Source organism: Bradysia coprophila, chromosome II, assembly GCF_014529535.1.
Source record: "Bradysia coprophila strain Holo2 chromosome II, BU_Bcop_v1, whole genome shotgun sequence".
Classification (NCBI taxonomy): Eukaryota; Metazoa; Arthropoda; class Insecta; order Diptera; family Sciaridae; genus Bradysia; species Bradysia coprophila.
In genome coordinates this window covers 10,140,464-10,167,003 of record NC_050735.1, presented here as the reverse complement: position 1 = coordinate 10,167,003, position 26,540 = coordinate 10,140,464, and the positions used below count along the sequence as shown (strand labels likewise).

The 26,540-nt window shown below is 35.0% G+C and overlaps 2 protein-coding genes across 3 annotated transcripts in view; both read right to left on the bottom strand.

Moving 5' to 3' along the window:
* LOC119071877 (cAMP-dependent protein kinase type I regulatory subunit) overlaps nt 1–26,222 on the bottom strand; it is a 41,225-nt gene extending 15,003 nt beyond the window's left edge. Inside the window, exons 1-2 of one of the 2 annotated variants that reach the window (XM_037176969.1) lie at nt 11,029–11,160; nt 5,014–5,124 (exon numbers count right to left, since the gene is read on the bottom strand). In XM_037176969.1, the coding sequence (XP_037032864.1) occupies nt 5,014–5,034 (21 nt within the window). In that variant the 5' untranslated portion in view covers nt 5,035–5,124; nt 11,029–11,160. Of the gene's footprint in view, nt 1–5,013; nt 5,125–11,028; nt 11,161–25,849 lie in introns of those variants that run through there. The other variant, XM_037176959.1, reaches the window with a different exon arrangement.
* On the bottom strand, nt 16,341–19,331 carry LOC119071872 (cytochrome P450 4V2-like). The gene is made up of 3 exons (XM_037176945.1): nt 18,987–19,331; nt 18,822–18,930; nt 16,341–18,759 (listed from the first exon to the last, which is right to left on the bottom strand). The coding sequence occupies exons 1-3, from the start codon at nt 19,287–19,289 to the stop codon at nt 17,657–17,659; spliced, it is 1,515 nt and encodes a 504-aa protein (XP_037032840.1). The 5' UTR covers nt 19,290–19,331; the 3' UTR covers nt 16,341–17,656.
* Nucleotides 26,223–26,540: the final 318 nt, after the last annotated feature.

Sequence of the window (26,540 nt, the reverse complement as noted above, 5' to 3'; positions counted from 1 at the left end):
CCAAAACATATTGCTCAATAAGACATTACATTGGCTCTCGGGTAAATTGCATTATCATGTTGTAAATATTACTGTCACATGACATAAACGATGACCTTTTTACCGACTCATACGATCGAACGCTTCAGTATCGTGTTCGGTGACCTATCACATATTATCTCCGTAATCGTACCTACGCAGAGATTTTTTTTCTCAATAATATCGACTGGGTATGTACGAGAAGCAGGGGTGAAGCGCTAAGAAAATGCTTTGAAAATTCCCGTAACTTTCATAAATGTATATAGACGTCGACTGAACCCCGAACTGAAGATTAATATGTATTACTCAACGCAATGCTTCCCTAGGGAGGTAGATGTGTTGTATTGCCAATTCTTTATGTCGCTTCGTTGGGTAAAACAGCGTATGAATACATGGGAGAAATGACAGAAAATGGATACGAGGGTCATTGTGATACCGAGCCGTTGCAACGCGTTGGGTGGTGAATTTTATTCTAGTTAGCCAAACTGTTACTGTTCTTTTTTACAACGAACTTCAACTAACTAAAAACTGCAATCTCGTCCGGATTGGATAGGCGACTCGGGACAGAAAATTGTAAAATTCCAATTTCTTTTGGATCATAAATGACACAAAAGATCGAATATCGCTTCGCGACTTTTCCTATCCGTTTTAATGCTTGGTTTTTATATCCAACAATTTCACTAGAGGTTCACCCCTCAACCAGAAGATAAACCAATTTCACAAAGTATATTGATTGAGGATACCTGTTCAATATTTTTGTTGTTAATAGAATGGTTTTCGATAATGTCGGTCAATATTCTAACTGACACAAAATAAGTATTGGGTTTTATTCGGTAAAGCCGTTATTAGTATGGGTCTTGCACACATCCACGAAAACCAGTGACTGTGCTATATATTCTAAAAACTAAACTTTGCAATTTCCTTTTTCTATTGCGGAAAAGGTAATTAGAGAAAATCTCTACGTTAGGTATGTATGGTACGTCATCACTGTTGTTTGCCACGTATCATCCCAAATAAATTTCGTACGCGAAAAATGCTGAGCACGAAAATTATTCAAAACTTTTTCCAACTAAATATTAAAAGTTCTTTTCGCCGTCGTTATTTTTATATGTAAAATTATTTTCATTTAATATATGATTAAAACCATCGGATTCCGTGCCGTAAAAATAGATTCGATTTTATGTGATTTGCCAACAACTATAAAGTTGAAGCACTTTTGCAGGCAGCGTATTAAAACATATTTTTTTTTACACGAAAAATTTTCTAATTTTAGATGTTTTTTTGGTCGACAAAAATTTTTATCATGCCACGTAAAGCGTTTCAAATTATAAATTTGTGAATATAGATGTGTGTTTATAATGACTTCAGTAATTGTTTTTTGTGTACTTCATTACTTGTTACACTGCTAACCGAAAACGTTTAATGTTCTTTGACTGAGTAGTATGTTGATTGAGAACAAATGGAACAAATACAACAACGACGAGAAAAATGAAGATACGAAACGGTATTTGCGAAACATTCAGTCATTATTTACAATCCAAAAGAAAATTGGCTGAGATTTTTTGTTGTTGTCGTCTTGATATTCAGCGATAGGTACCGGCAGGCCTCCCACACCTCTTAAAATTCCAAAAATGCTCCGTAAATTTCCTAAGTTGGGTTACTATACAGGTGCCCAATTATATTATGACTACGGTTGTGGGATTCATTACTTTTACATTCTTCATACTTCCCACATTCAATTGAACCAACGAATTCAGTTTCATTTTTGATTTTGTCGATTGGCACCATTGACATACAAGTGGTTAGTTCTCGTTATTTGCTTGTGGTGGCAAAGCTTAAAGTTTACAGCAACTTTTTTCCCAAGACTTGCAGGTTCTTGTGGATATACTTGCACCAACCACTGCATACACTCCACCTGTAGTACGTCTTCCCAAGACCGACATTAGTACAGCATAACAATGACTTACAATAATTATTTCTTGAGTTATTGGCGAAAAAATCTTTACGAGATCCTCTGACAAGCCTTCACTTTTAACGCCTTGCACCGAAAATAAACACAATCAATCGCCAAAATTAAAGATGCGTCTTCTCTATTGAATCACTCATTTCAATTGGAGAACCCGTGTTCCCAAAGTTAATGAAATCACCTGAAGTTTTTACAATATCACGAAAAGCCAAAAAATACACTAAAATGTCACTTCGAAATTTGTTGACAAATGAACAATGAAAATATTATGGTACAATGGTACAATGGTAAAATGCTCGTATGGGATGCTACGATAAGAGATACGCTCGCGCCTTCATGTGTCACGTACCAAGAAGGCTGATATCAAAAACGGTAGAGGTACAGCCGATTTCCATTTTGTTTCACAATCTCTTATGATTAATATTTTGCTATTTTGTCCAATTTAAACTCAACAATCAACATACGTCTTTAGAGCTTTTGTTGGTTTTCTTCATCTAATTCATTCCATTCATTCTACATGTATTTCTTTAGCGTTTTACATTTTTCCCATTTCACACAAATTTCCTTCTCAAGCTTGAAAGATCAGAAAAGCATTAGTATTTTACATGACTTGGGATATAGAGATAATAAGTAGAATTTTCGTGTGAGTCTTGTTGATCCGCGGTGCAGCCGAGGTCAATAAACACACGAAAACGAGACTTTTCATCTTTTTTCCCGAGTTATGTAATGGATTTTTTTCCGATCCTACAAAATTGGTGTCAATACCTAGTCTAAGAGTATGCTGCAACGTGAGTTTAATTTTGCTACATTCTGGAACGAGCAAGACAATACTTTGCACGCAGGAAATAAAAGGATGTTACAAGAAATAGAGACCTTACAGCAATAGCCATTATCAAAGGAAAAATATTAGTTTTATACAAAGAAATATAGGACTTAACAGAATTGATACAATGACGATTTTATCACAAAAATAGTGGCCTTCCACATCCAGGTATTTCTACAAGGAAACATAAAAGTTGTTGAAAAATATATCCTTCCCAGCAAACGAAAGCTCCTAAAAATCAATGAAACTATAAACCAGGTATATGGTCTGTTCATACCATCGATTTAATATAGGGTAGATTGGTACACACGAAGAACGTTTGTGCGGAAAGAATATAACGTAACTTACGTTCTGAGAAAGCGCACGGAAGAAAGCCATACAAATATTTCAAAATCCTAATGTCCCCTTCCTTTTTGAATGTCTCTTTTAATGACCCTTCGTTTTGTTTTGTGTTGTGAAAAATTGTGTCGTTGTGTGTGAGACATATTTCCGAATTTTCGTTCTTCGTGTGTACCAATCTACCCTATATTATATCGATGGTTCATACAAACCGGAGGACATGAGAGGTGAGTTTGTTTATATGAAATCTTTAGGTCCTCCGCTACATACAAAGTTTGACATTCGACCATACCTTGACGCAGAGCCTTTTTTAACATACAAAGTCGGAGGAAAAGTGCACCCCAGTCCCCTATCAGTGCACCACACTTTTGATAAATGCACCCCAGTGCACCCCACTTTTTATAAATCCGTCCAGTGAACTTAATTGCCACATCGTTTCTTAAAACTTTGCGCTGCGATTCAAAATTTTCATTCGCTGTAATCCAAAAGTTTCATTATTCGAATTCACAAAGCGCACCTCGGCGCATACATCGACCAATGATGCGACCCTTCAAATCACGTTAGAAACAACGACTCAAATAAAAATCATCGCGTCCGATTGAATTTGCTATCGATTATCAAATTATGCCCACCAATTACCCATACCCAAGCGCACTATTAGTCCGAAATCTTCGTAGAAAATGTCTGAAATTTTAATGAAAATTGTCCGAAAAATTCAGTGGGAGGTCTGACCTACCTTCACAGCTGTTAACGACAGTGCCGGCTTAGCCTATGTGCTAAGCCAAGGGCGCTGGGAATAAGAAATGGGGTGCTGGAAATGGTAGCTGTAATACGAAGCCCAGGGCGCTGAAGAGGTGCCGGAAACAGAAAACAAAAAATGTAAATTTTATGATAAACGTCGGCTTTTTTGTGAGGGCCCTTTCGAGAAAAAAATTGGGCCCTTCGGAAAGTTGTGCACCCCAGTGAAAAATCCTTATAAAAGGCACTGCCTTGACGTGTTGACATTCATTGCTAAAAATATCCGAAAACCTAAGTCTAAAAACCTCCCGAATTGTAAAAGCGTGGGCGGCCTGGTACCGGTAACATGACATAAATGAGATGAAATTGTAACCGATAGAGTTCTCTGCAGTGCACATACATCTTGTATGGAAGCAGCATCAAATCACAACTTCGATTCACAACGGAGACCGTTATAATTGAGGATATAATGCTTTTCCGGCTTCAAGATTGCCATCATGAAGTCCTTTTGCAAAGAGGAATTGTGTTAGGTTCCAATTCTAAAACTTTCGGAAATTGCAACATTGCAGATACGTCTGCGAACTAGAAACTCTATATATATATGAGTACAACGTAAATATAGGACACAGCATTACATTTTGATTGTGCAGAAAATTGATTAGCAATTCTATCTAGCAATATATTCAGACAATGCTCGGATATTACATTTTAATCATCCCGGCTTAGATGCAAATTGTTTTATTCAATCGAATAACATTCGTCAACGAAGCGAAAATAATTCCATCGTTTATCTGGAGAATATTTTATGAGGAGCAATCGAATGTGACGAATATGTCTCACAGGATTCAAACTTTTGCAGTAGAATGTCATAAATGATTTAACGATTCATGTAAGTGTAATAAAAGTTCGTATATAACTGAATGGATATTACTGGTGGAATGGCGTTCGTGTAACATGTTGAGTGAAAACTGTCGGTGTGATGGAAACATACGATAATCTAACAATGGTACCCACTGAATGAAGTACCCACTCAACCCAAATTTATGACAACCCGGGGGAAAATTTTCATTTAACAAATAGAAGGAAAAAACGACGATAAACTCTCGCTAAAGAATCGTCACAAACTTACCAAATTTAATGTAAGCATCATTAAAATGTTATCTGATCAGTTCTTGTTGCTGCACCGTTTCCCTTAATGAACTCTTTGGTAAAATTTTCGTCAAAAGACGGCTTTTATGCTCTAAATGGTCGAAATTGAATTAATTAACTCATTTTCGTTTAAACAAAAGAAAGCAACAAAAACACGACCACCACATCATAACAACATCAAACAATTTACATAATATTACCACACCATCACGTTACAACATAAAATCGGATTTCTGAAAAATAATTTCCAGATACAACCAACCACACAAATTTCTGTCTTATAGACCCGAGTCGGGAAAGTTTGTTTGCACTTTGTGGAAAATGGGGGTGGAGGATCGGGCAATTAATTTATTTAAACTAATAATTCCTATACAAAAAAAACTGGAGGGTTTGCTGGTACAGGCGTCATTGTTACAACTCTTTTTTTTGTGTGAGAACGTGAAAAATGGAATAAATGAAGCATTAAGAGATTAAAGCCATAAAAAATGATGCCGTCTGTCGGGAGAACAAATTACACAGAATTTTTTATGAGACAATTTTCCGCAAAAAGCAACAATGATGGATGAATGTACACCGAATGTAATTTATGTTTTGTTCATTCTGCTTTGTTGCAGTAACAATTGCATTAGAATTAGTAAAAGTGATAATTTTACTTAGTGACGTTGTTCACTCAGAGACATGAAGTTGTGATTTTTACCATTGATTATGACTGTCGATTAAACATAAGAATAGAGGTGATCTTCGCTTGATATAGTTCAAACAAAAGCGAGTTCCTTTTCTACGAATATTAAAAATATTTAGCAATTGCAATTACGAGTTATGATGAGGACTCGTGTGGAGGGATTCTTTTGAAAAACAACCTACCGAAATCGGACGCATTTTCTATTGGAATTTTTTATATGTGCCTAGAAAGGACTTCGACCCTAGTGGCCAGAACCACTTTCAAAAAAATTCTTCGAAGTTTGTGTGGCTGGTCAAAGGTGGGCAAAAACCGAAAAGTTGCAATTTTCTTACAAAAATTGCTCCAGTTACACGAGCCGTACAGGGTCGTGTGGGGTGTCATTAGAAAGGTAATCACATGTACTATTGAGCCGAATAGGGTCTTATTGGGTTTAGAATTCATCCACACTGAAATATGTGCAGATAAAGTTTTTAACCGAAGACGTACACTGTTCTTACTGAAATTTCTCGAGGTACACAAAATGTACATGGTCGTGTGGGGTATCATTTGAAAGGTAATTTTATGAGCTTTTGAGCCAAATAGAGTTTTATGTGGTTTGGATACATATGCGATGAAAAAGAAGTTGAAATGTTTAAGTGTCCATATTTCATCATAGATGCATCCAAACCACATTAGTCTCTATTTGGCTCAAAAGCACATAAAATTACCTTTCAAATGATACCCCACACGACCATGTACATTTTGTGTACCTCGAGAAATTTCAGTAAGAACAGTCTTCGGTTAAAAACTTTATCTGCACATATTTCAGTGTGGATGAATTCTAAACCCAATAAGACCCTATTCGGCTCAATAGTACATGTGATTACCTTTCTAATGACACCCCACACGACCCTGTACGGCTCGTCTAACTGGAGCAATTTTTGTAAGAAAATTGCAATTTTTCGGTTTTTGCTCACCTTTGACCAGCCACACAAACTTCGAAGAATTTTTTTGAAAGTGGTTTTGGCTTCTAGGGTCGAAGTCCTTTCTAGGCACATATAAAAAATTCCAATAGCAAATGCGTCCGATTTCGGTAGGCTGTTTTTCAAAAGAATCCCTCGTGGGCTTAACAACCAATTGTTTTAATAAGTGTCGATTCACCCGCATCCAAATAGTCTAAAGTAGACTATTTACAACGGAGTTTAAATAGCATATAAAACACTTTTACACTTGGTAACAGTTCATTTTTCCTTGTGAAAACTGGCGTATGAATTGAGTGTTTCGACTGAAGCAACTTGAATCTTCATTGCTCGAGCTGGCCTATCAATTGAGTGTTTCGACTGAAGCAACTTGAATCTTCCTTGTACAAACTGGCTGAGTATACACACTGCATCTTAGGTTACACTATTTTCACCCGAGTGCAAATAGCATCTACGTAAAATCAAGGAATTAGAAGTTGGTTAAAAACTCAATCTCTACTCTTGTCTTTATTTACTTGATTATCACAGATGGTGAGACGACAAACTAGGTGTAATAAACCGTTATAATGGCAAGAGGAATTACGACTTCCGTACAGAGCACCTCGCAAAATGGTGCCGAAGCCAGTAGACTTATTCAACGACCACAAGATCACAATTTTATAATCAATCGTGGAAATGATGTGAGTGATGGACAAGTTATAGTTAAGTATGTGGCTAATCAATGATGTTTGGGTTGTATAAGAATACAAAGAGCATTTATGTGGCTGTCGTTTCTCACAGAGACGATGTCTGGTAACAAAGAAACTGATCTGATGAAAATCAATTTTCATAAAAAGCGAATTTTTAAGAACCTTTTCATTGGCTTCTAAATCTTCGTCCATTTTCTTCCATTATTTTCAATGGTTCAATTGATGTAATCATCTACATTGAAAAGGTTGAATTTATAAAACAAAAGCTAACTGAAGCCATATTCGCAACGATAGGAAGCGAACAAACCACAAGGGAACTTGATTCCCAATCATATTGAGAGAAAAAAAAACCCGGCGTATGCATACGTAATAACGTAATGCATATGGAAGTGAAGCGAATCGGAAACAATTTTCTTTTTGTTCGATTAACAAACGCTTTTCGTATCTAGACAAAAAAGCACAACTCAAAGTACGATTGATTATGATGGTAGACTTTATAGACTATGTACATTGTTTCACAATACATTACACTTGCCTCATTAAAGTTATCCCTATTTTGTGACGGATGGAGTTTGAATAGGATGTATTTTCTGTGCAACATTATACTTGCATGCATACGAATTTTCATAGTTGAGCTTCTTCATTTGACGTGCAGTCAGAGGACATACCTAAATACCGTTATGGCTGTTGGCAAAACAGGATACAATTCAAAGGGTAATTGCATTTAATAATGAATAAGGATTGGTTTTATACTTTGTATGCAGACATATATGTAGTAGGTACTCGTTAGTGGAACGTTAATGAGATTGTTAAAGGGGAGGTTGATATTTACAATATTATGTTCTTTTCGTAAATGCAGCTCGACCACTACTACGAACGACCCATTCATATTAGTAAGTACAATAAACCTAGAACAATTTTAGACTATGTATGTCGTTCCATTCCGCCTGAAAGTTAACCTATGCCAGTCTGTTTGTTCTGCCAACAACGAAAAATTAATAATGAAATAACAGCTGACAAAATTCGAATATTAAAATTCTTCGAATTTTCTTTTTTGTTCATCAATTCCGAGTTGTTAGGGTAACGACGTACGCTTTTTATTATAAAAAAGTTTGCGTTTTTTTTTCGCTTAACTTTTGATGCGGTCGGTAGGGGTTCAAAACAAAATGAAATTCATTTTACGACGAAACAAAGAAAATTTGAGATATTTTTAAACATGAAGGAACTTTTGCGCCCTTTCTTGCAATAAGAAAAAAACCAAGGCGAACAAAAACCAAAATCGTTGACAAAATGTTGCGCGTATCAGAAAAGCACACAAAAAGTTTTATTTTAAGAAATTCAACTTCCAGGTGTGTAACGGTACTCATAAATTATATAATCAACATCAACGATATCTTCTCAATTTCCGGGTAAAATGATTTGGAATACCATACCTTTCGCTAATACATAGCATTCCTACATCATACACCTATATTCACCGAGTCAAATTCAATTAGAAACAAATGATGTTTACAAAGTAATAGGATGTATAATACGCCTGTTACGGGACGACTAACTTTTTTTTTTGTTATTTATTTCACTCATTCTATCCTGACAAAAGTTATTCGCAAACAGCATTGAAAAGTTGCTTAATGAATGAGAATGATGCTTAAGCATTGATAACAATGTGAAAATTTTGAAAATTTCATGACTTACGGTGTTTGTATTTTCTATTCAGAAATTACCATTCATTACCATTTGACTGTTAAGCCACTAGATGTTCAATTTGAAAACGGCAAAGAAACGCAGAAGAGAATTTTGAAACTCCGGCATATTACAATATTTATCTTGAAATATATTTCATAACATTAATCAGATAGACGTAAATTCCGGCCAACTCCTCAATGTAATGAGAAGACTTTGCCGTCGCAGCCACACCATATACGATAAATTTATTATTTAATAATGATAATTTTCGCATGATTTCTTTCGGTCTCCGCAGAGAATTACAGTACAACAATGAACCTCTCTTCTTATCAATTGATAAGTGAAATCAAATGCTAAAATGTATTGGGGAAGACCAACAAATATTGGAGAAAACTAGTAAGAACCATCACATCCACCAAAAATTAAGTATAAGCTTGTGTGCATGTCAGTCCCTCATAAGGACAGGGTTAGATACCTACTTTGTTTTACGACTTTTATTTGAATAGTTATATGCTGAAAAGAGCCGTGTCGCAATAGCGAATTATAAGAAAAATGAAAATTCAATATTTTTGCTTCTTTCTCAGTGATACAGTGGGCTTTTGTTTTAGTTCTGAACAGTATTTGAGATTTTTAGAGTCATAATTTCATCGATGTCAATAAGGCAAGTTCAAATAACGGGAAATTTCTCTACCGTGACCGTGAGGAAAATACTATCATCCGATTGGCTCTATCTATCGCTTGTAAGGTAAATGACGTTGTTTGAATAGATGGCTTATTCACATTTGCTATCTGTTCTTGCCTTATTAAGTGTTTCCAATTTATGACATTTCGGTGCAAAATTTGAAAACGCTTTTTAGCGAATTCAAAATTTGCACCAAAATATCATAAACTGGGCATCACTTAATTGACTCAGAACATCGATGACTTTCAAAACTCAGAGAGATTGCGATTTTCACTTATAGTTATGAGATAACGTAGAACGCGAAGCAGACCGTGGAAATTAAGAGTAATTTCTCCATACAAAGCATATGGAGAAGTTACTTATAACTTTCAAGCCTAAAACTTTTAGGCCAACTTACAGTTAAGTGAAAATCGCAATCTCCATATTATCCTGTGTATCCTCCGTCTGGATTATGAAATTTGTACCAGATTCTGTGGAAAACACCTCTCACATTACAAAGTAATGATGTGAAGAGCAATAAAATTGCAGGATTACAATGCGGGTTTTATTTCCATGTACAAATTCAGTAGCACGGAGCTCATGAAATTAATGAACAGAATGTGGAGCACACGTCGCGTATCAACTAAATTTTTAACTGCACTTCAGCTTTTATATTATGTGCAACAAAATATTCAGATAATGAAATGCAACTGCTTGCACAAGCATGAAACACTTGAAAAGTAGAACGATAATATGCAACCGAGAGGGAACATACAAACTATAACGACATTAAATCGGTCAGTGTGTTGAATTTGGTGTATGACATTAATGGTAAATTATTTACAAAGGGTATAACAGCACACACTTTGTGATTATTTTGAATGAAAGCTATAACGATCGCAATGACATTTTTTACGCAAGTTATATATATACCGTGCTAGGAGCTGTAAATTTTTAATGATTAAAAGTAGCAAATTAATGTGTTGAAAATGGGTTTGATTTCAAAGAACATTTACCATTTCGAATGATTAACTTTCACGATAAATAATGGATGTATCGATTAGAACAGCCAATATAACATTTAGTTTGTAAACAAAAGTGTCATCAACACACTAAAACAAATTAGGCGTGGAAAATCTGCAAGCAATCAATCAAACTATCAACACCAGACAAAAAATGTTTTTTGTAATCATAAAAAAAATCCCGAAAATGGCAATTTAGTTTTCTGTGGGTACAACAACACTGTTCATTCGAACGAAACAAAATTGACACAAACAACACTGATATTCATGGAATATTTTTGGATTGATTCGAGTACGCTTTTATTGACTTTAAATTGCAATTGACTTCTTTATTGGCACCACAAATCACTTGACAAAACCATAAATTTCCTGTCTTACTTTACTGTAAATTTAAAAATTTTTAATCAAACGAATGTGGTCTCTAATCTCTAGCTGATGAGAATACGGACTGACTGACGAATGGCGACCTTCAAACTTACTACCACAGAAAATCAAAAGCGCTTACGTGAGCTGAGAGAAAAAAAAAGCTTTTACTGTGTGCGATATGGCGTCACGGAGTCGTGAAGGGTTGGTTCATGCACAGAGATGTGAGAAAGGCTATAAGGTGGTTCGTAAATCAAGTTTTGAAAATGTTTTATTAGCGGAATGAAAGGTTCGTTTCGACATTTACAATCAATGATGAGACACTGTTACAATTTTATTGTTACTACCCTAACAATCTTCATGTTACATTTCTTTAAATTACTCAATAACAAACACCCTGTCTTACATACTATATAGTCGGTATTGTACACTGAGTGTATACTAAGAGTTCGAAGAGAATCTCAAGCTATCAACACACAACATAAACGTTTACTGGTTTCTCTGATTGTATGTGTGTGTGTTGCCTCTGTTCTCATAGTAGATATTTTATGGGAAAGATTATGTGCGAGGTAAACTGAATAAAGTTCGGAATTGAGAGGAGGGTGAAAAGCTTTGATAAAGAAATGTATGAATAAAATGCGGTTATGCCACATGTGTGTTTATACATACTTATCGCCATAACAATTTATTTTATAGTTATGTAATGTTGTAGTCCGTGGGTAATGAATGGGACATGATGTATTATTTAACAACAATTTGTTGATTGGTAATGTGCTTCTTGAACGTCTAAGTTACTTTATAATGTGGCATAATTACGAATGAAAACTGTTAAAGGCCAATTTTTTTGGCCCAAATTTGGGGACCCACGCCCAATCGTTATTCGATTCGTGATTATATATAAATACAGACCGATAAGTTAAAATAAACATGAAGAAGCACCGTAGCACACGTGCCTAAGTGTCCATTAGTATCCATCTTTGGCTCAACAACAACCACGAATCAGAACATAAATAGGCGAATAATTACGTAGTTTACGTTTCCGTGCATTGATCGTTATGATGTGTTTACCTTGTCAGTGTGATATAACGAAATGATAAATTGAAAGTAGTCAAAACAATGCAAACACATCAATTTATCGTGAACATTTTATGATAACTGCGGACCAATATTTGCGAATTAATTAATTAATTTTGCTCTAAAAAAAATCGTCTAAAAGTGAAATTAAGAGAATTTTGGGTAATTAATCCCAACCCACGGTAAGGAAATATTCTTAGAGAAGTGTGTAGGGAGCTATAACATGCAAAAATTGTACCACACAATAAAAGTAACATACGAACAGAAACCCCCTTGACAATATGACTGTAACACCACTATATGTTTCATGTCAGTTCTCGGCTCAAAAAATATTGAGATGCCTACACAGTTCGTGAAAAATGTATGAAAAATGACAGATATCCACAAGCTGAAAAATATTTACGAAATAAATAAAAGTGGAGTGAGCCGCTACGTCATCTGTGTAAAACTCTTCGTGGAATTCCTCTTCAGCTCCTATTTTAAGATTGGTACGAGTTGTTGTTTAGAATTAGCCAGACGACATATCAAATCGATTGCATTTGTTGTCGAAGAAATGTCACTTGTCAATTCATTTTCAATTATTATTCAGACATTTTTCACGAACTGTGTACTAGGCCCAAATGGTAACCAACAACAGCATCCAAAAAAATGAGATTTTGGATGTACATTAAAATCGCCCAATTTTAACGAGAGACTCGTAGAAAGTACGTTTTGAATGTACAATTTACGGATGAATAAACCATTGGTCTTATCGTGTTTTTGGGAGTTTTATCCGTACATCGATGTACACTTGATCCGTACTTATCAGGTGACAGTTGTGATTTCTATATTTGACACGTGAGGCGCCTACGACACTGTATATCATCAAACAAGTTAACTTTGATGTGGTTAGTCAATGCTTAGATTTGTTAAGTAAAAACTATTTGCTGGCGGAAGACTGCCAAAACGATTCATAGTATCGTGTCAGTTATCAATAAAAAAGTTCCTTTTTATAGATTTGGCCGACCTCGATCGGCAATTATATGTTTGATTAGTTGGGAAAAATTCAATTGCAGAATAAAACTTTAATAAAATTTAAAAAAATCGACAATTATTTTGCTGTTCGAAATTACATTCACTCTTCTCAGCAGGCCGTTCAGCTAGTACGTCTGAGCCTGGCAAGTAAGAGGTGCTGGGTTCAAATCCAGTGCAAACTTTATTTTTTATTTTTGATTCTTTTCTCGTAAAGAGCAGAGTGATATGATTGTTTCATTACGAATCATCAATTAAGTTGCATTTATTCTTAAATAAACATTTAAACGTCATTTCCTGTCGGACATTTACTGTACGTTTTAAATGTATATAGTGTACGCATACGTAAACCATTGATCTTATCGTGTTTTTGGGCGATTGAAACGTAAAACTTTTTTTTGGGTGAGCACGCAAAATCCTAGTTAAATCGACGTATATGAAAAAAAAATGAAGACGATACCTGTTGAAAACGAAAAAACACTTTGATCAGGTCCAGAGCTTGAATTCGTTAAATGTCGAAGGTTTCATTCTTTACACCCTTACAAACAACTGGAAGATATTAAGATTAATAGGCTTGGAAAGGGCTCGGAATTCCGAGTGTGGAGCAAGGATGGGCCGTTTGTTTTATTTTTCATGCCGCTCTGGAAAAATATTTTGACTGTCCTTTCAGAGATCGCCTGATCGGCCGTCAGGTAGCCAATCCGGCCCTGACGAAGATACACTACAATTTGTTTGTATCACGTGAAAATACACTTTTCTGGAATGATAATTGTCAGTTGTGTAGTTCCGGAGCTAAAAGAAAAAAGAGAAATTTTAGTGGGTTTCATACCTACGAAACAGTCAATTCTCAATCAGTTGTTATTACTGAAAGTGAAAGGCCAGGCCTTTAAGGCCTCGACGATGTCAACGATGTCAAACTAATTTCAAACTGAAAGTCAGTTTCACTGGATCCAAAAGAAGAAGAAGGGTGACAGTGTTATTAGTCCTAATGAGTAGGAACCTGAAAACTCTGAAGAAACATTTATTTAACGGGATGTGAAAACGACATCTTTTTAGTTCTCATTACAAATTATTGTGTTTCTGCTGCGTTAGGGTTTTCAGAGCAGCATCCCATTATGATTCATTGTTTCCATCAGAAGATGGCATTTCCTCTATGTAAACGATTCTATTACTTGTTCAACCGAATGGTTTACTGCTGTCTCGTGTAACGGACCAGTGGAAGCGACTGATGATGGTTAGACCACGCTAACCACTGACCGCCACTGGATCCGGAGGTCGAAACAGATTTGTTCTTCTTTGATTCGCTTCACGCGAACCATGGGAAAGGGAAGAGCGAAGCTCTGTTCGTTGATTTACAATTACTTCCTTAATTTTTAGATTGCTTTGTAGGTATTACAGGTCTTAGTTGTCCTCGTCCGAGCTTCATGTATGTATTTGCAGCCCGTTACCAAATCGTAACGTAAAAGAAGCCTGAATTCATATTGTTCCTTATGGCATTATGTTGTGTTGATCGAATGTTTTCCTTAATTTGATTATTTTCCTTATGGCATTATATTGTGTCATATTGTATTGGACGAATGGTTTGCTTTAAATTGATTTTGATCTGAGCTTTGAGATTGTAGGTATTTCAGCAATCAGAATTTTATTTTGAGCATTTGAGATCTAGACTTTGATTTCTTAGGCATTTCAGCTCTTAGATTAGATTTCATAGGCAGGCATTATAGTATTTGTGATCGTCCTGAGCTTTGTGTATGTATCCTCAGCCCGTTGCCAAATCGTAACGTAAAAAAAAGCCAGGATTCAATTATGTTGAATTATCTTCTACTATCACGCGTTATTTATTATTATTATTATCTATTATCACGCGCTACACACTGGCATTTTGTTTGATCAGAATCCGTCTAGTCGAAATTTAATTATTTTTGCATTTGCCTTTATTGTTTGACATTTGCCTTTATGGTCAAGATTTAGGGTTAGCGTTATGGTTCGGCATTTATGGACGAAAAATCTGACGTTGCCTAATGTGATTGTAATTTTCAGTGTCTACAAGCATAGAGTCTGACAACAATCATTTATTTTGAGTGGATTGAGTAAAAATCGTTATCCTTCTTGAATCAACATTGTAAAGTTTTCCAATAAATTGCTACCAGTCACTATAGCTGATATGCCATCGTCAGTAATTCATGACTACATGACTATTGTGACACAAAAGCTAAATAAAAAATGTCTTCTGTTCTAAACATGTGTGACGGTCTTACTTTTATAAATCATCCTTTTCACCGGAAAAACGTTTTCCTTTGTTGGTTTGTTTTTCTGAATCTAATTCCCAAACACTTTGCTATCGACAAAATGAAATGCTTGGAAAAATATTCGCCCTTCATCATCACACATTCGGTAAATAAATCTTTTGCTGACGTCACGAGCTCAGTGCCATCACGGCAAAACGGAAAAAATACATTTTTTTTATATCATTAATAAAGCCATACGTACGCATACGAATATTTGCTTTTTCATTTATCTTGTGTGTACCAAAGTTCACGAATTATGTACAAAAGGAAAAAATAAAAGGTTTTTTTACATATACGTAAATTTCTTCCAGAAATAAATAAAGTAAGTACGGAAGTGAGGGAGCTTGTATGCTGTAGCATTTCAGTATTATTTTGTATGTAAAAGAAAATTTATTATGCTTTTAATGTCCATCATAATACTGTAAATACAACAGAGAACATTATACATATTTTGGTGAGTTTTTGATGTATTCGACGTATTTGTGATTTGACATTTTGTTGGTTGATTATTGTTTATTGCTCTTGGATCACTAATGGCTTTGTAATATACGACATTTGAAAAGCGAACTGGAATGTGTGGTATTTAATAGTATTTTATGCTATAAGAACTGTAAACGGTGTTTTATGTTCGAAAAATGGTAAATGGTTTGAGGTGCACCTCGATAATACAGTTATTTACGAAACAAGAATGGTACCCTAGTAAAAATAAGTCTCAAAGGTTCGAAAAGAGACGTCTCACGTCTCACAATACAAAGGATTTGAGACCGTGAGGCGTCTCTTTTCGAACTTTAATGTACTATATTAGCAAAGAATCGAGGATGTAATAACATGTCAGTATGATGTAAAAGCTTCACTGAGTTTCGTTCGACTAACCTTATTTTCGGAAACTTTCGAACTTTTCACCGAGCCACTAGCACTCCTCGTAAAATTGCCCAATTTATCAACAACGGTCTCATGACAATCTGTCCCGACAACAGCAAGATGTTTCGATTTTTCGTCATTAGCATATGCAATCGCTGTGCTATCACTTGATTGATTTCGTCGCAACACTTTTCGAACACCAACGATCAACCGGTTTCCCATTTTACGTTTAGAAATATTCCGACAGATCAATGTAAAAATAAAAGTTTTTTTTAATTACAAACAAAAATGAATTTCTTAATACAATTCAATTGTCATTCCGGTGTTGTATGTTTAATCCGTAATTGCTTCAATCACTTTATTTAATGATATGCATCACAAAGGAAAATGTGAATATTTATTGTGAAAATATTGAGATAGCAGTGGGAAATCGCGCTAAGGTAGTGGGTTGCTATGACAATTATCTACAGATAACGGTTAAAGTAAAAATATTGATTTTAATTTGAATGAGAAAGAACTAAACGCACATCCCACATACACTCCGTAATCATTTGGAAATATTCTATTCCGCTAGGGCTCACTAATTTCGGTATTTAATTTAATTGAAGAGTTAAAAGTTAAGGACAGTAAAACTACAACTCGTCATAGAACTCATACGATTCTTATAGAACGTGGTGTCGATAGCGACCACTATAATGAGCGATGAACTCTGACAGCTGTGGAGTGAAGACCGAAAGCCACAACTTTCAGTTTACTATTAATTCGTAACGAGAAACCACTGAGAACATTACTGAGGCAATTAAAACACAAAAAAGTTTATGAATGGGTAGAACTGCCGCCCCAAAAAAACCATTAAATGATTGAAATGTGACGCGAGTCACGATCAAAACAACCGAAATACTTTTTAGATAAATGTTGTGGATGAAGTAAAAGAGGAGCTACATTTACTTCATCCTCCGGATTAATCTGAAAAGTCTTACACCTGTTTATGGTAACAATTGAAATAGTTATTTGTTTACCGAGGGCAGAATATAAGAAATTCCAACAAGAGCGAAGCGAGATCCGTAAAACCGTGCGAGTTGGAATTAGAGTTGAAACGAAGATATCATATAAGTGACAGGACACATTTTCAAAATCGAAAATTCAGGTGAGAAAGTTTCGGTTTTCTTTCAATTGGACGGAAAGATTTGAGAAACTAAAAATTGTGTCACCTTAGTTGTCGTCAGACAAAACTTAAAGAAAATACCATTTTTCAAGGCGTTTTGAGTGGAGAAAGTAAGGTTATTCACACCGTTCACATGAAGAATTCTATTGCTCGTTCTTGCGTTTATTCAGACTGCAACGGTTTGAATTTCAATAAAATCGGCTTACTTGTCTTTATAGTAATTTCAAAGGCTAATTCCAAATCGTCGGGTTTAGTACCTGGAATAATTTCAAATTCCCGCACTATTTGACTGATGACAATCTTCATAAATAGCTTAGCATATCGTTGACCGATACAATTTCTCAGCCCCGCGCTAAATGGTACATAAGCGAAAGTATGTCGGCCAGCCGAATTTTCGGTGGAAAATCTTTCCGGATGGAATTTCTCCGGTTCGATCCAATACTTAGGATTCCGATGGAGAGCAAAATAGTTGACCCATACATCAGTTCCCTTAGGAACGGTATACTCTCCAAAATTACAGTCTTCGTTCAATTGGCGTCCAGTAAATGGTATTGGCGTGTACATTCGTAAGGTTTCTTTGATGATCATATCGAGATAGGGTAAACATGCCAAATGTTCCGCAGTAATGTCGATTGATTTGTGATCAATGGTTTGATTGATCTCGGCGCGTAAACGCTGCTGAATATCGGTGTAATTTGCCAAGCAAACGAGACAAAATGCTACGGTGTTTGATACAGTATCGTGTCCACCAAAAACAAAAGTATCCAATTGGTATTGAATTTCCTTCAGACTTAAGCCATCTCCGCGCTCATGAATGTCTAGCAATAGTTCTAAGAGTGACATTTGTTTTTTGTTAACTGGATCATCAGACATGGACAGTGTACGTTTTCGTTTGGCTATAATTTGTTCGGTGAATTCGTGCATGTTCTTAATCATAATTCTAGACTTACGACCATTTGGGGTTAACGTATACAACAATTCGCTGCTCAGCAAAGGGTTTAAACTTCGTTGCACAGCCAGCTTGTTAAATTCAACTATACTTGTAGAATAGGTATTGTCACCACTGATTTGTGTTTGAAAATCCACTCCCATTGAGGTCTCACAAATTGTGTCTAGCGCGCACGCCGATAGAACTGACAAACTGTTCTCTATTTGATAGTTTAGGGTTGTCTCGATTCTGTTGCATAATATCAACGAATGTTTGTTCATTATCGGAATGAATTGTTGAATTATTTTGTAATCAAATGCTGGTGACATCATTTTACCTTGAAAACAATTATCTCAATTTTAAACAAGCACATAACAAGGACACCTCATCAATTATTACGGTCTTTGTACCATTTTTCGCCACTGGACAATAATATACCACTACCCAGCCATGGAACGAGTGAATAATATCCAGAGGATTTATTGATATGTGTTGTTGATTTCATCAACTGAGAATAGTTGCGATGATATAGAACAAAATTTTAAATCGTTCTTTCAATTTTACCTTCTCAACATATTCAGGAGCGAAGATATGAACAGTCGGTTGAATAGGTAGTGCGAAACCAAACAGACCATATTCATTGAACTTATCTGCATAATTATTAAAACCTTCAAACGAAGACTGAGTGATATGTACGCCTTTCTTCAACAACAATAACACATGTCCAAGCACTGGTGGTAATCGGCCAAAAGGTTGTGGTATTTTTGCAAACATAGAATTACTCCGTCGTTTTCGTAGAAAATTTATGCCAAGCCAAATTAAGAGGACAACTGTAGTTGGCGTGAACAGACTGTGTATCACAGACATTTTTTTAAAGATTGTTGATCAAACGACTAGCTGACCGATTCTATATTAACACCCATCGGCACGATTGTTTTTATTGTGCACAAGTTTGTCCGATGATTGTTTTTCTTTTATTGTAATGTAATGGGAATATATTCATCAGCCTCAATTACCTTGCCTGTTGCAATTTAGGTCATTGTTATGAACAATTGAATGCTCAGATATGCCATTCAACCGATGTGACCATATAAATATCATGTTTCTCCTGACTTAGTAAACAATAGTTATTTATGAAACTGAGTGATAAATGCTTTTTCATGTCTTGGACATAAACAGAATTTTTCGCGAGTTGTAGACCGAACGAAGTAAGGACGACGAGCAAAAGTGCCTAAAATCAACCGTATACAACGGATACAATAACGACAACGAAAGTTTTCTTTCAGCAACGGCGCTGCGAAAAGTGAACTTTTTCATCCATGTTTTGAGTGGTGAATGAAATTTTGAACCCCCGACACCAAAACCAAATGCTTATCGCAATTTGTTGCATGAACAACTATTTCATCACTGAGTTGAGAAATAGTTGTTTTCTCAACTCAGTGACGAAACGTAAAGCTTTCGTACACTTTGTTGTGAAAAACGTTGTATGCAACTCAGTGATCAATAATTTTTTAGGCACACGATGTGTATTGTCACACTCGACCTGCGGCACATCTAGTGCATTTATCACTCAGTGACGTAAATAACTATAATAACACCGAGTGATAACTGCTTTTTAAGTATATTGGTGTATATTGTCACTCAAGGACGCAGTTCGAGTGTGATAATAAACATCGTGTGCCTAAAATAGCATTTAGCACCGAGTTGAATACAACATTTTTCTCAAAAAAGGGTAACGAAAGTTTTGCTTTTAGTCACTGAGTAAAGTAAATTATTACAATCACTACTAACATAGACAACTAAGGTGAATGTGAGAATGAATTATTTATATTTCTTGACGTCTGTTTGTCATTACTAAAACGGAGCTGTAAATTATACACACTCTGCGTCATTGTTTGTATTTTCTACTTTCCTATAAGGTTGGCTGTCATTATCTATATTCGAGAATTTAGAAGTAAACGATATGTTGTGCAGCAAACATCCGACTTACAGACGCTCGAAAATGATCGAACCATCGAAGAACCTAAACAATGTTAAGCAAGTCTTGGCTCAAATGATTTTAGGCCAACTACCACAGGTCGTACATCCTATATGATCGAACTTTTGTAATTAAAATAACTCGAAAACTAATCATCTGTTTTACCCATAGAGGTAACCCGAAATTCATTGAAAAATCATATCATACACACCACTAACACGAAAACGGCAACTTTGCTTCTTTTGACGTCATGAGTCCTTTTCTTTTGACATTAAGAGTCCCTTTTTACTGTCTGTACACGAAGCTGTCACACACAAATTTAAATATATAATTTTTCATTTTAATCTGTCAGTCTCTACTGAGAGGGCCCTTGGTTTTACCGGCTGGTTCATTCACTCTCCTTACAAGATAAGTGGACCAGCTGAAAAAACAGCTGAAGCAAACCAAGACACAAATTCGGTCGACATTAACTGTGCTAGAAGTTTTTGTAGAATTTCGACGACAGAGGGAGTGAAATTGAGAAGTTGCTGATTATTCACTTTTTGATCAGCAGTTTAGCGTGTCATTTTAAGAGTATTGAAACTTGCGTCACTTTCGGACCCAACGTGATTAGTTCGTATGCTAAATGATTAAATTATCGATTGTTTTTGTGTTGTCCTAATGAAACGACATCGTGGCATGTTTTTACTATTTTTGATGATTAACACATAAAATTCGGTAGTATAAAAATATAATCATAGTGGTGTATTTAAAGCATTCCATTATTTTTGTCGGTCTATTTATAGGGAGTATATCAAATAAGGACTTTATTTTTATGTTTGACGAAAAATTGTAATTTTGTGTACGTAAACACTATTTTCGAATGATTTGATAACCTTCTAGAAACGGCAAGTTATGGTATGAATCTATTACTTCTTCGGCTCTAACTAGCGCCTCATCAATGCAAGTATACTACGTAAAGAAACTTTGGTTATACAACAATACAACAGAACAATGAACGAACGATCACATTGTTGAAACGACTACCTATCTGTTATCGACTCGACAATGACTACAATAAAAAATGAAGATATCTGGTTAATGATTTATTATGCAGGAAAATGAATATTAAAACAAATGTATGTAGTAAAGAGAATGGGGGATTGAAGTTTTGACCAATTTGACGCACAACGTCATTCTAAGCACAAAATTGTTCTACGGTATGCCTCTAAAATGCACAGATTTTTTTATAAAATTAATTTTGTTAACAAAGAACGACCCTAAATCGACCCAATTTTGTCAGCCGCCTAATTCGAATTTATTTCCTTTACGTGTACTGTAATAGTAGATTATGATACCGGAGAATATTTTCAGCATTATACACTCGTTGCACTCGTATTTTGTGTAATATATAAGAGAGTATTACGCGTGAAATATTCTCCAGTATCATATTTTCTTTTATTGTATTGCGGAAACGACCAACTTATCGACATATTAATGTAGGCTTATGAACTCTAGGTAATTAATAATGACGTCATATCAATGGAATAATTGAGAGAAATAATGTTCCGTATAATTCTCCGAAAAACAGTGTTTAATGTCGAGATATACACCGCAATGCAATAAAATTTTTCATCGCATACGCGCTGTGATTCCCCGAAAAAATTATTCACCTAGGATATATAAACAAACATTATCAAAGTGTCATTCGCATATCTTGTTGTCTCGTTTTCGCTTATGCGATAATAGTAGATTATTCACCTCTGTCCAAATGTTTATTTAGACATTTGGGGAGTTATTGCATGAGCCGAAGGCGAATGTTATAACCCCAAGTGTCTAAATAAACATTTGGACAGAGGTGAATACGCTATTTTATCTACCGACGGCGAAATAATAGCACTTTTTCACTGCTATTATTTCATCTAGGTAGATAAAAAAGAATATGCACGTATGTCATACGTGCATAATATTTTTACATTCGCCTTCCATCGAAAATACGACTTTAAATCGAATTCGCATATTTAGAAAATGTCAAAATGTTCACCGCTAACACATAGACAAATTTGTAATCTCTAGGGATGAAATATTGGAATTTGTAATCTCTAGGGATGAAATATTGGAAATTGTTAACCTAGAGTTAACAAACTGGAAAGCGCCGTGTATATGATACAAATCGATCATAATTGTAGTAGACATAGCAAACTGAGAGACTTCTCTTTCTTCAAAAACGAATGCTGTCAAGAATCGTTGTCGTGTTGTTGCAATATTTTTGTGTGCTATTGAAGTGATCGACATATTTTGTGTTTGTTTGGTGCTTAGTTTTCGATTAAATTGATAATTTTTGGTGTTTTTCGTGATTTTCGATGAAAGGCGAATGTAAAAGCCATTAAATGACTCGGGTCGAAAAAGATTTTTAAAAATTCTCGGTGTATGTGTGAGCCTCGAGGGTATTGTAACATTCGAATGCGTTTGTGAACCTCGGTAAACCTCGGTTCACAAACACGCATTCTCATGTTACAATACCCTCTCAGCTCACACATACACCTCGAATTTTTAAAAATCGTTTTTCGACCCATGTGATTTAAATAACTAATAATTTGTTATCTTAATGTTTCAGTCTTGATTCATTTTACAATAGTTATTTAAATCACATGGGTCGAAAAACGATTTTTAAAAATTCGAGGTGTATGTGTGAGCTGAGAGGGTATTGTAACATGAGAATGCGTGTTTGTGAACCGAGGTTTACCGAGGTTCACAATCGCATTCGAATGTTACAATACCCTCGAGGCTCACACATACATCGAGAATTTTTAAAAATCTTTATGCACCTATTGCCAGACTGTTATTTTGACGTGTAGGCATTATGACCCACGCCTTCGGCAAGGGCAATAATGTCCTACACGTCAAAATACCAATCTTGGCAACAGGTGCATAATATATATTATCTGTCTAGAACGATAATCTCGAGCTTATCCCTCTAGGGAGTTTTTGTTTATCTCGATATATCTGTTCTCGACAGATAAAATATGATTTCGACCCGAGTCATTTAATGGCTTTTACATTCGCCTTTCATCGAAAATCACGAAAAACACCAAAAATTATCAATTTAATCGAAAACTAACCACCAAACAAACACAAAATATGTCGATCACTTCAATAGCACACAAAAATATTGCAACAACACGACAACGATTCTTGACAGCATTCGTTTTTGAAGAGAGAGAAGTCTCTCAGTTTGCTATGTCTACTACAATTATGATCGATTTGTATCATATACACGGCGCTTTCCAGTTTGTTAACTCTAGGTTAACAATTTCCAATATTTCATCCCTAGAGATTACAAATTCCAATATTTCATCCCTAGAGATTAAAAATTTGTCTATGTGTTAGCGGTGAACATTTTGACATTTTCTAAATATGCGAATTCGATTTAAAGTCGTATTTTCGATGGAAGGCGAATGTAAAATAAAATTCACCTCAGCGATGGACGGAGGTTTTCGATTTGTTTTTTGATTCAATCATTAAGAAAATGTATGGTACTTGGGAACTTAATTCGAATTTATTTCCTTTACGTGTAAGGTGTAAGGTGTTTTGCATCAAGAACTACATGTGTATCAACAATTCTGATCAAAAGAATTTCTACAAACAGTGTAAAATCAAAAATATAGGGCCGCCATTTTGTAATTTTCTTACAACTGTACGTTTCTAAGTTTAGAGGAACTTATAAAAAGATCAGTGCATTTCAGAGACATACCGTTGAACAATTTTTTGTTTATAATAATGTTTTACGTCGATTAAAAATAACTTATCAAACCTTCAATCCCCCCTTTGTACCAAAGCATTTGAGGAAACGGAAGAAGTGATAGATTTGAATAAATTACGAAACGTATGACTAGTACAATAGCTTTCGTAATTTTCGTCTTATATTCTTATAAGTGCCTCTAAACCTTTAAACCTACCTCTAAGGTAAAATTTCAACTGGTGGGTTAAAATTGGGATGTACTGCAAATAAATGGTAAGATCCAAAAACTTCAGTCCAAATAATTCAATACTTTCTACATTCCACATGCGTTCACATATAAGTACAACCTTTTATGATGATACGTACAAAATTGGTGCATTTGTACGTTCAATGTATGATTATATAATAACGTCGATATCACATGTGGAATGAATAACATAAATTGTTGGATCTCGAGTTTCTATGACCCTGCCATTTATGTTCTTCTCGACAATAGTTATTGGAGTGAATAATGAAGTTGCGTTGATAATTGTTCTTTTGAACGAAGGTATCATCTTAGCTAAATGCGCCGAATTAGTGTTCCTTTACCTTTACGTACTAGAAACTACAAATACGAACGACATGAGACATTTTGTTCAAAGAAGAAAATAGATATTTACGTAACAAGAAAAATTAAAAAGTCGAGTTTTCACGTTAAGTTCGTTGATCCGAGGCGAAGCTTATGTCAATAACTCCGCGAAAACGTGACTTTAATTTTCGTCCGAGTTACGTAGAATATTTTACATACTGAGAGCATCGAAAATGAACTGTTTTCGGTGTAGAAGTCTATATACAAATTCTTTAAAAAAAATTGTTCGACACAAGTTGGGGCGAAAGGGGATCGAAAACACATATTTGAAGCATTAGACGGATACCGATACCCAGTCGGAAATTATCAAAAAAGATAATGAAATTCCCTTTTTTTAAAGGTAACTTCGTTGAAATTACACGATAAACTCCTGATGAATTGATTTAGTGTTAATTTATACGTCTGTATAAGTTTGTCAATTTCCTGTACGCTTGAAAAATTTGCTGTAGAGAAATAGTTATACAACGGGATGAATAAGTTCTTTGTAGGACGTTTGCTGTTATTTAATACATGCTGAATGATTCAGATCTTCTTGTGTTGCATACAAAACTTTAAAGGATGGGCTAGCCCCCTTCTGTATACACATACATTCGAAAAGGGTAATATAACCAATAACAGTCAAGGTCCTACAATACTATTATTGTAAACTTTCACTATACTCATGGTAGGAATCATTTATGTAATTGATTGAACGTTGGTCGCCTATTGAGCAAAAACACAAATTGTGTGCAATAGGTTCAATATTAGGTCAATGTAAGAAAGTAAATGAACAGCATATAACTGCCACATACTAGCTCGGATTCAAGAGTTTTTAGTCATGTTTGTATGCAGATTAATTTAGAAATGAATGAAACTTTGAGTAAATTAATTTCGTTTTATAGAAGTTAAGTATAGTAGGACACATTTCAACCATGTAAATATTTAAACATTTTTTCACTAAAAATATTCGTAAGCATTTTGAAGGCGAAAGTTTATTTTTTTTTTTTTTTCGAGATTTTTATATAAACAAAGTGAAACGTCAAAACGTCATCGCATTATAATCATCATAATAAACGAATGAAGGTAGACAACGAACGATAAATCGAAAATATTTAACTTACCCGTTCAAGTTTTTGGAAATACTGACGTAGAAATGATATAGGGTTTTCGGGCCGAATTACACATAACTGAACAATGCAGTCTTTTAAAACTCTTTGAATGCTGTGCGTTTGAATGTAACTTTCGCATTCTCTCAGACTTTCTTCCACTTCGAAGTCATCAGCCATATTTTATTTTGTTTTTAATTTTTTATTTTAACTTCACTATAATAACAATTTCACACAAAATTAATTTAGCTACCGAAATGTTTACAGTTCATCAGTAAATTTCTATTATTTCACTGCCAATTTTTTGATTTGCAATTTTGTTTCAAATCAATTTTGTCCAAAAAGAAAAAAACTGAAAAACACACACGACCAATGACAATTTATTTGATAGAACTTGGGACAAAACATAGAATGTTTTGCTGTCAAATCAAGTACTGCGCTACACTTCGGACAAAAACATAGAATGGTAAAATTGTGTAGTATGTCTGAAATGAAGTACTAAATGTAATATGTGGCGCAATTAAACAATTTCAAAATCATTATAAAAGTCTTTTTTGATCTTGTTTAATCATATCGTCAATATAAGCAATAAGTTGGGCCCGAGGTCTGACCCTATACGCTTAAATTTGTTACATGCTATTCATTATTGCTGTATAAAGGGTGTGAGTGAGAAAAAACTCCTTGACAAGACAAGCAGGCGTTGTCA

Excerpts from the sequence above, each read along its gene's own strand:
- LOC119071872 (XM_037176945.1), bottom strand. The coding sequence starts at position 19,289 with ATGTCTGTGATACACAGTCTGTTCACGCCAACTACAGTTGTCCTCTTA. Across the intron at positions 18,931-18,986 it reads CTCCTGAATATGTTGAGAAG|TTGATGAAATCAACAACACA; the intron begins GTAAAATTGAAA and ends AACTATTCTCAG. Across the intron at positions 18,760-18,821 it reads CGAAAAATGGTACAAAGACC|GTAAAATGATGTCACCAGCA; the intron begins GTAATAATTGAT and ends ATTGTTTTCAAG.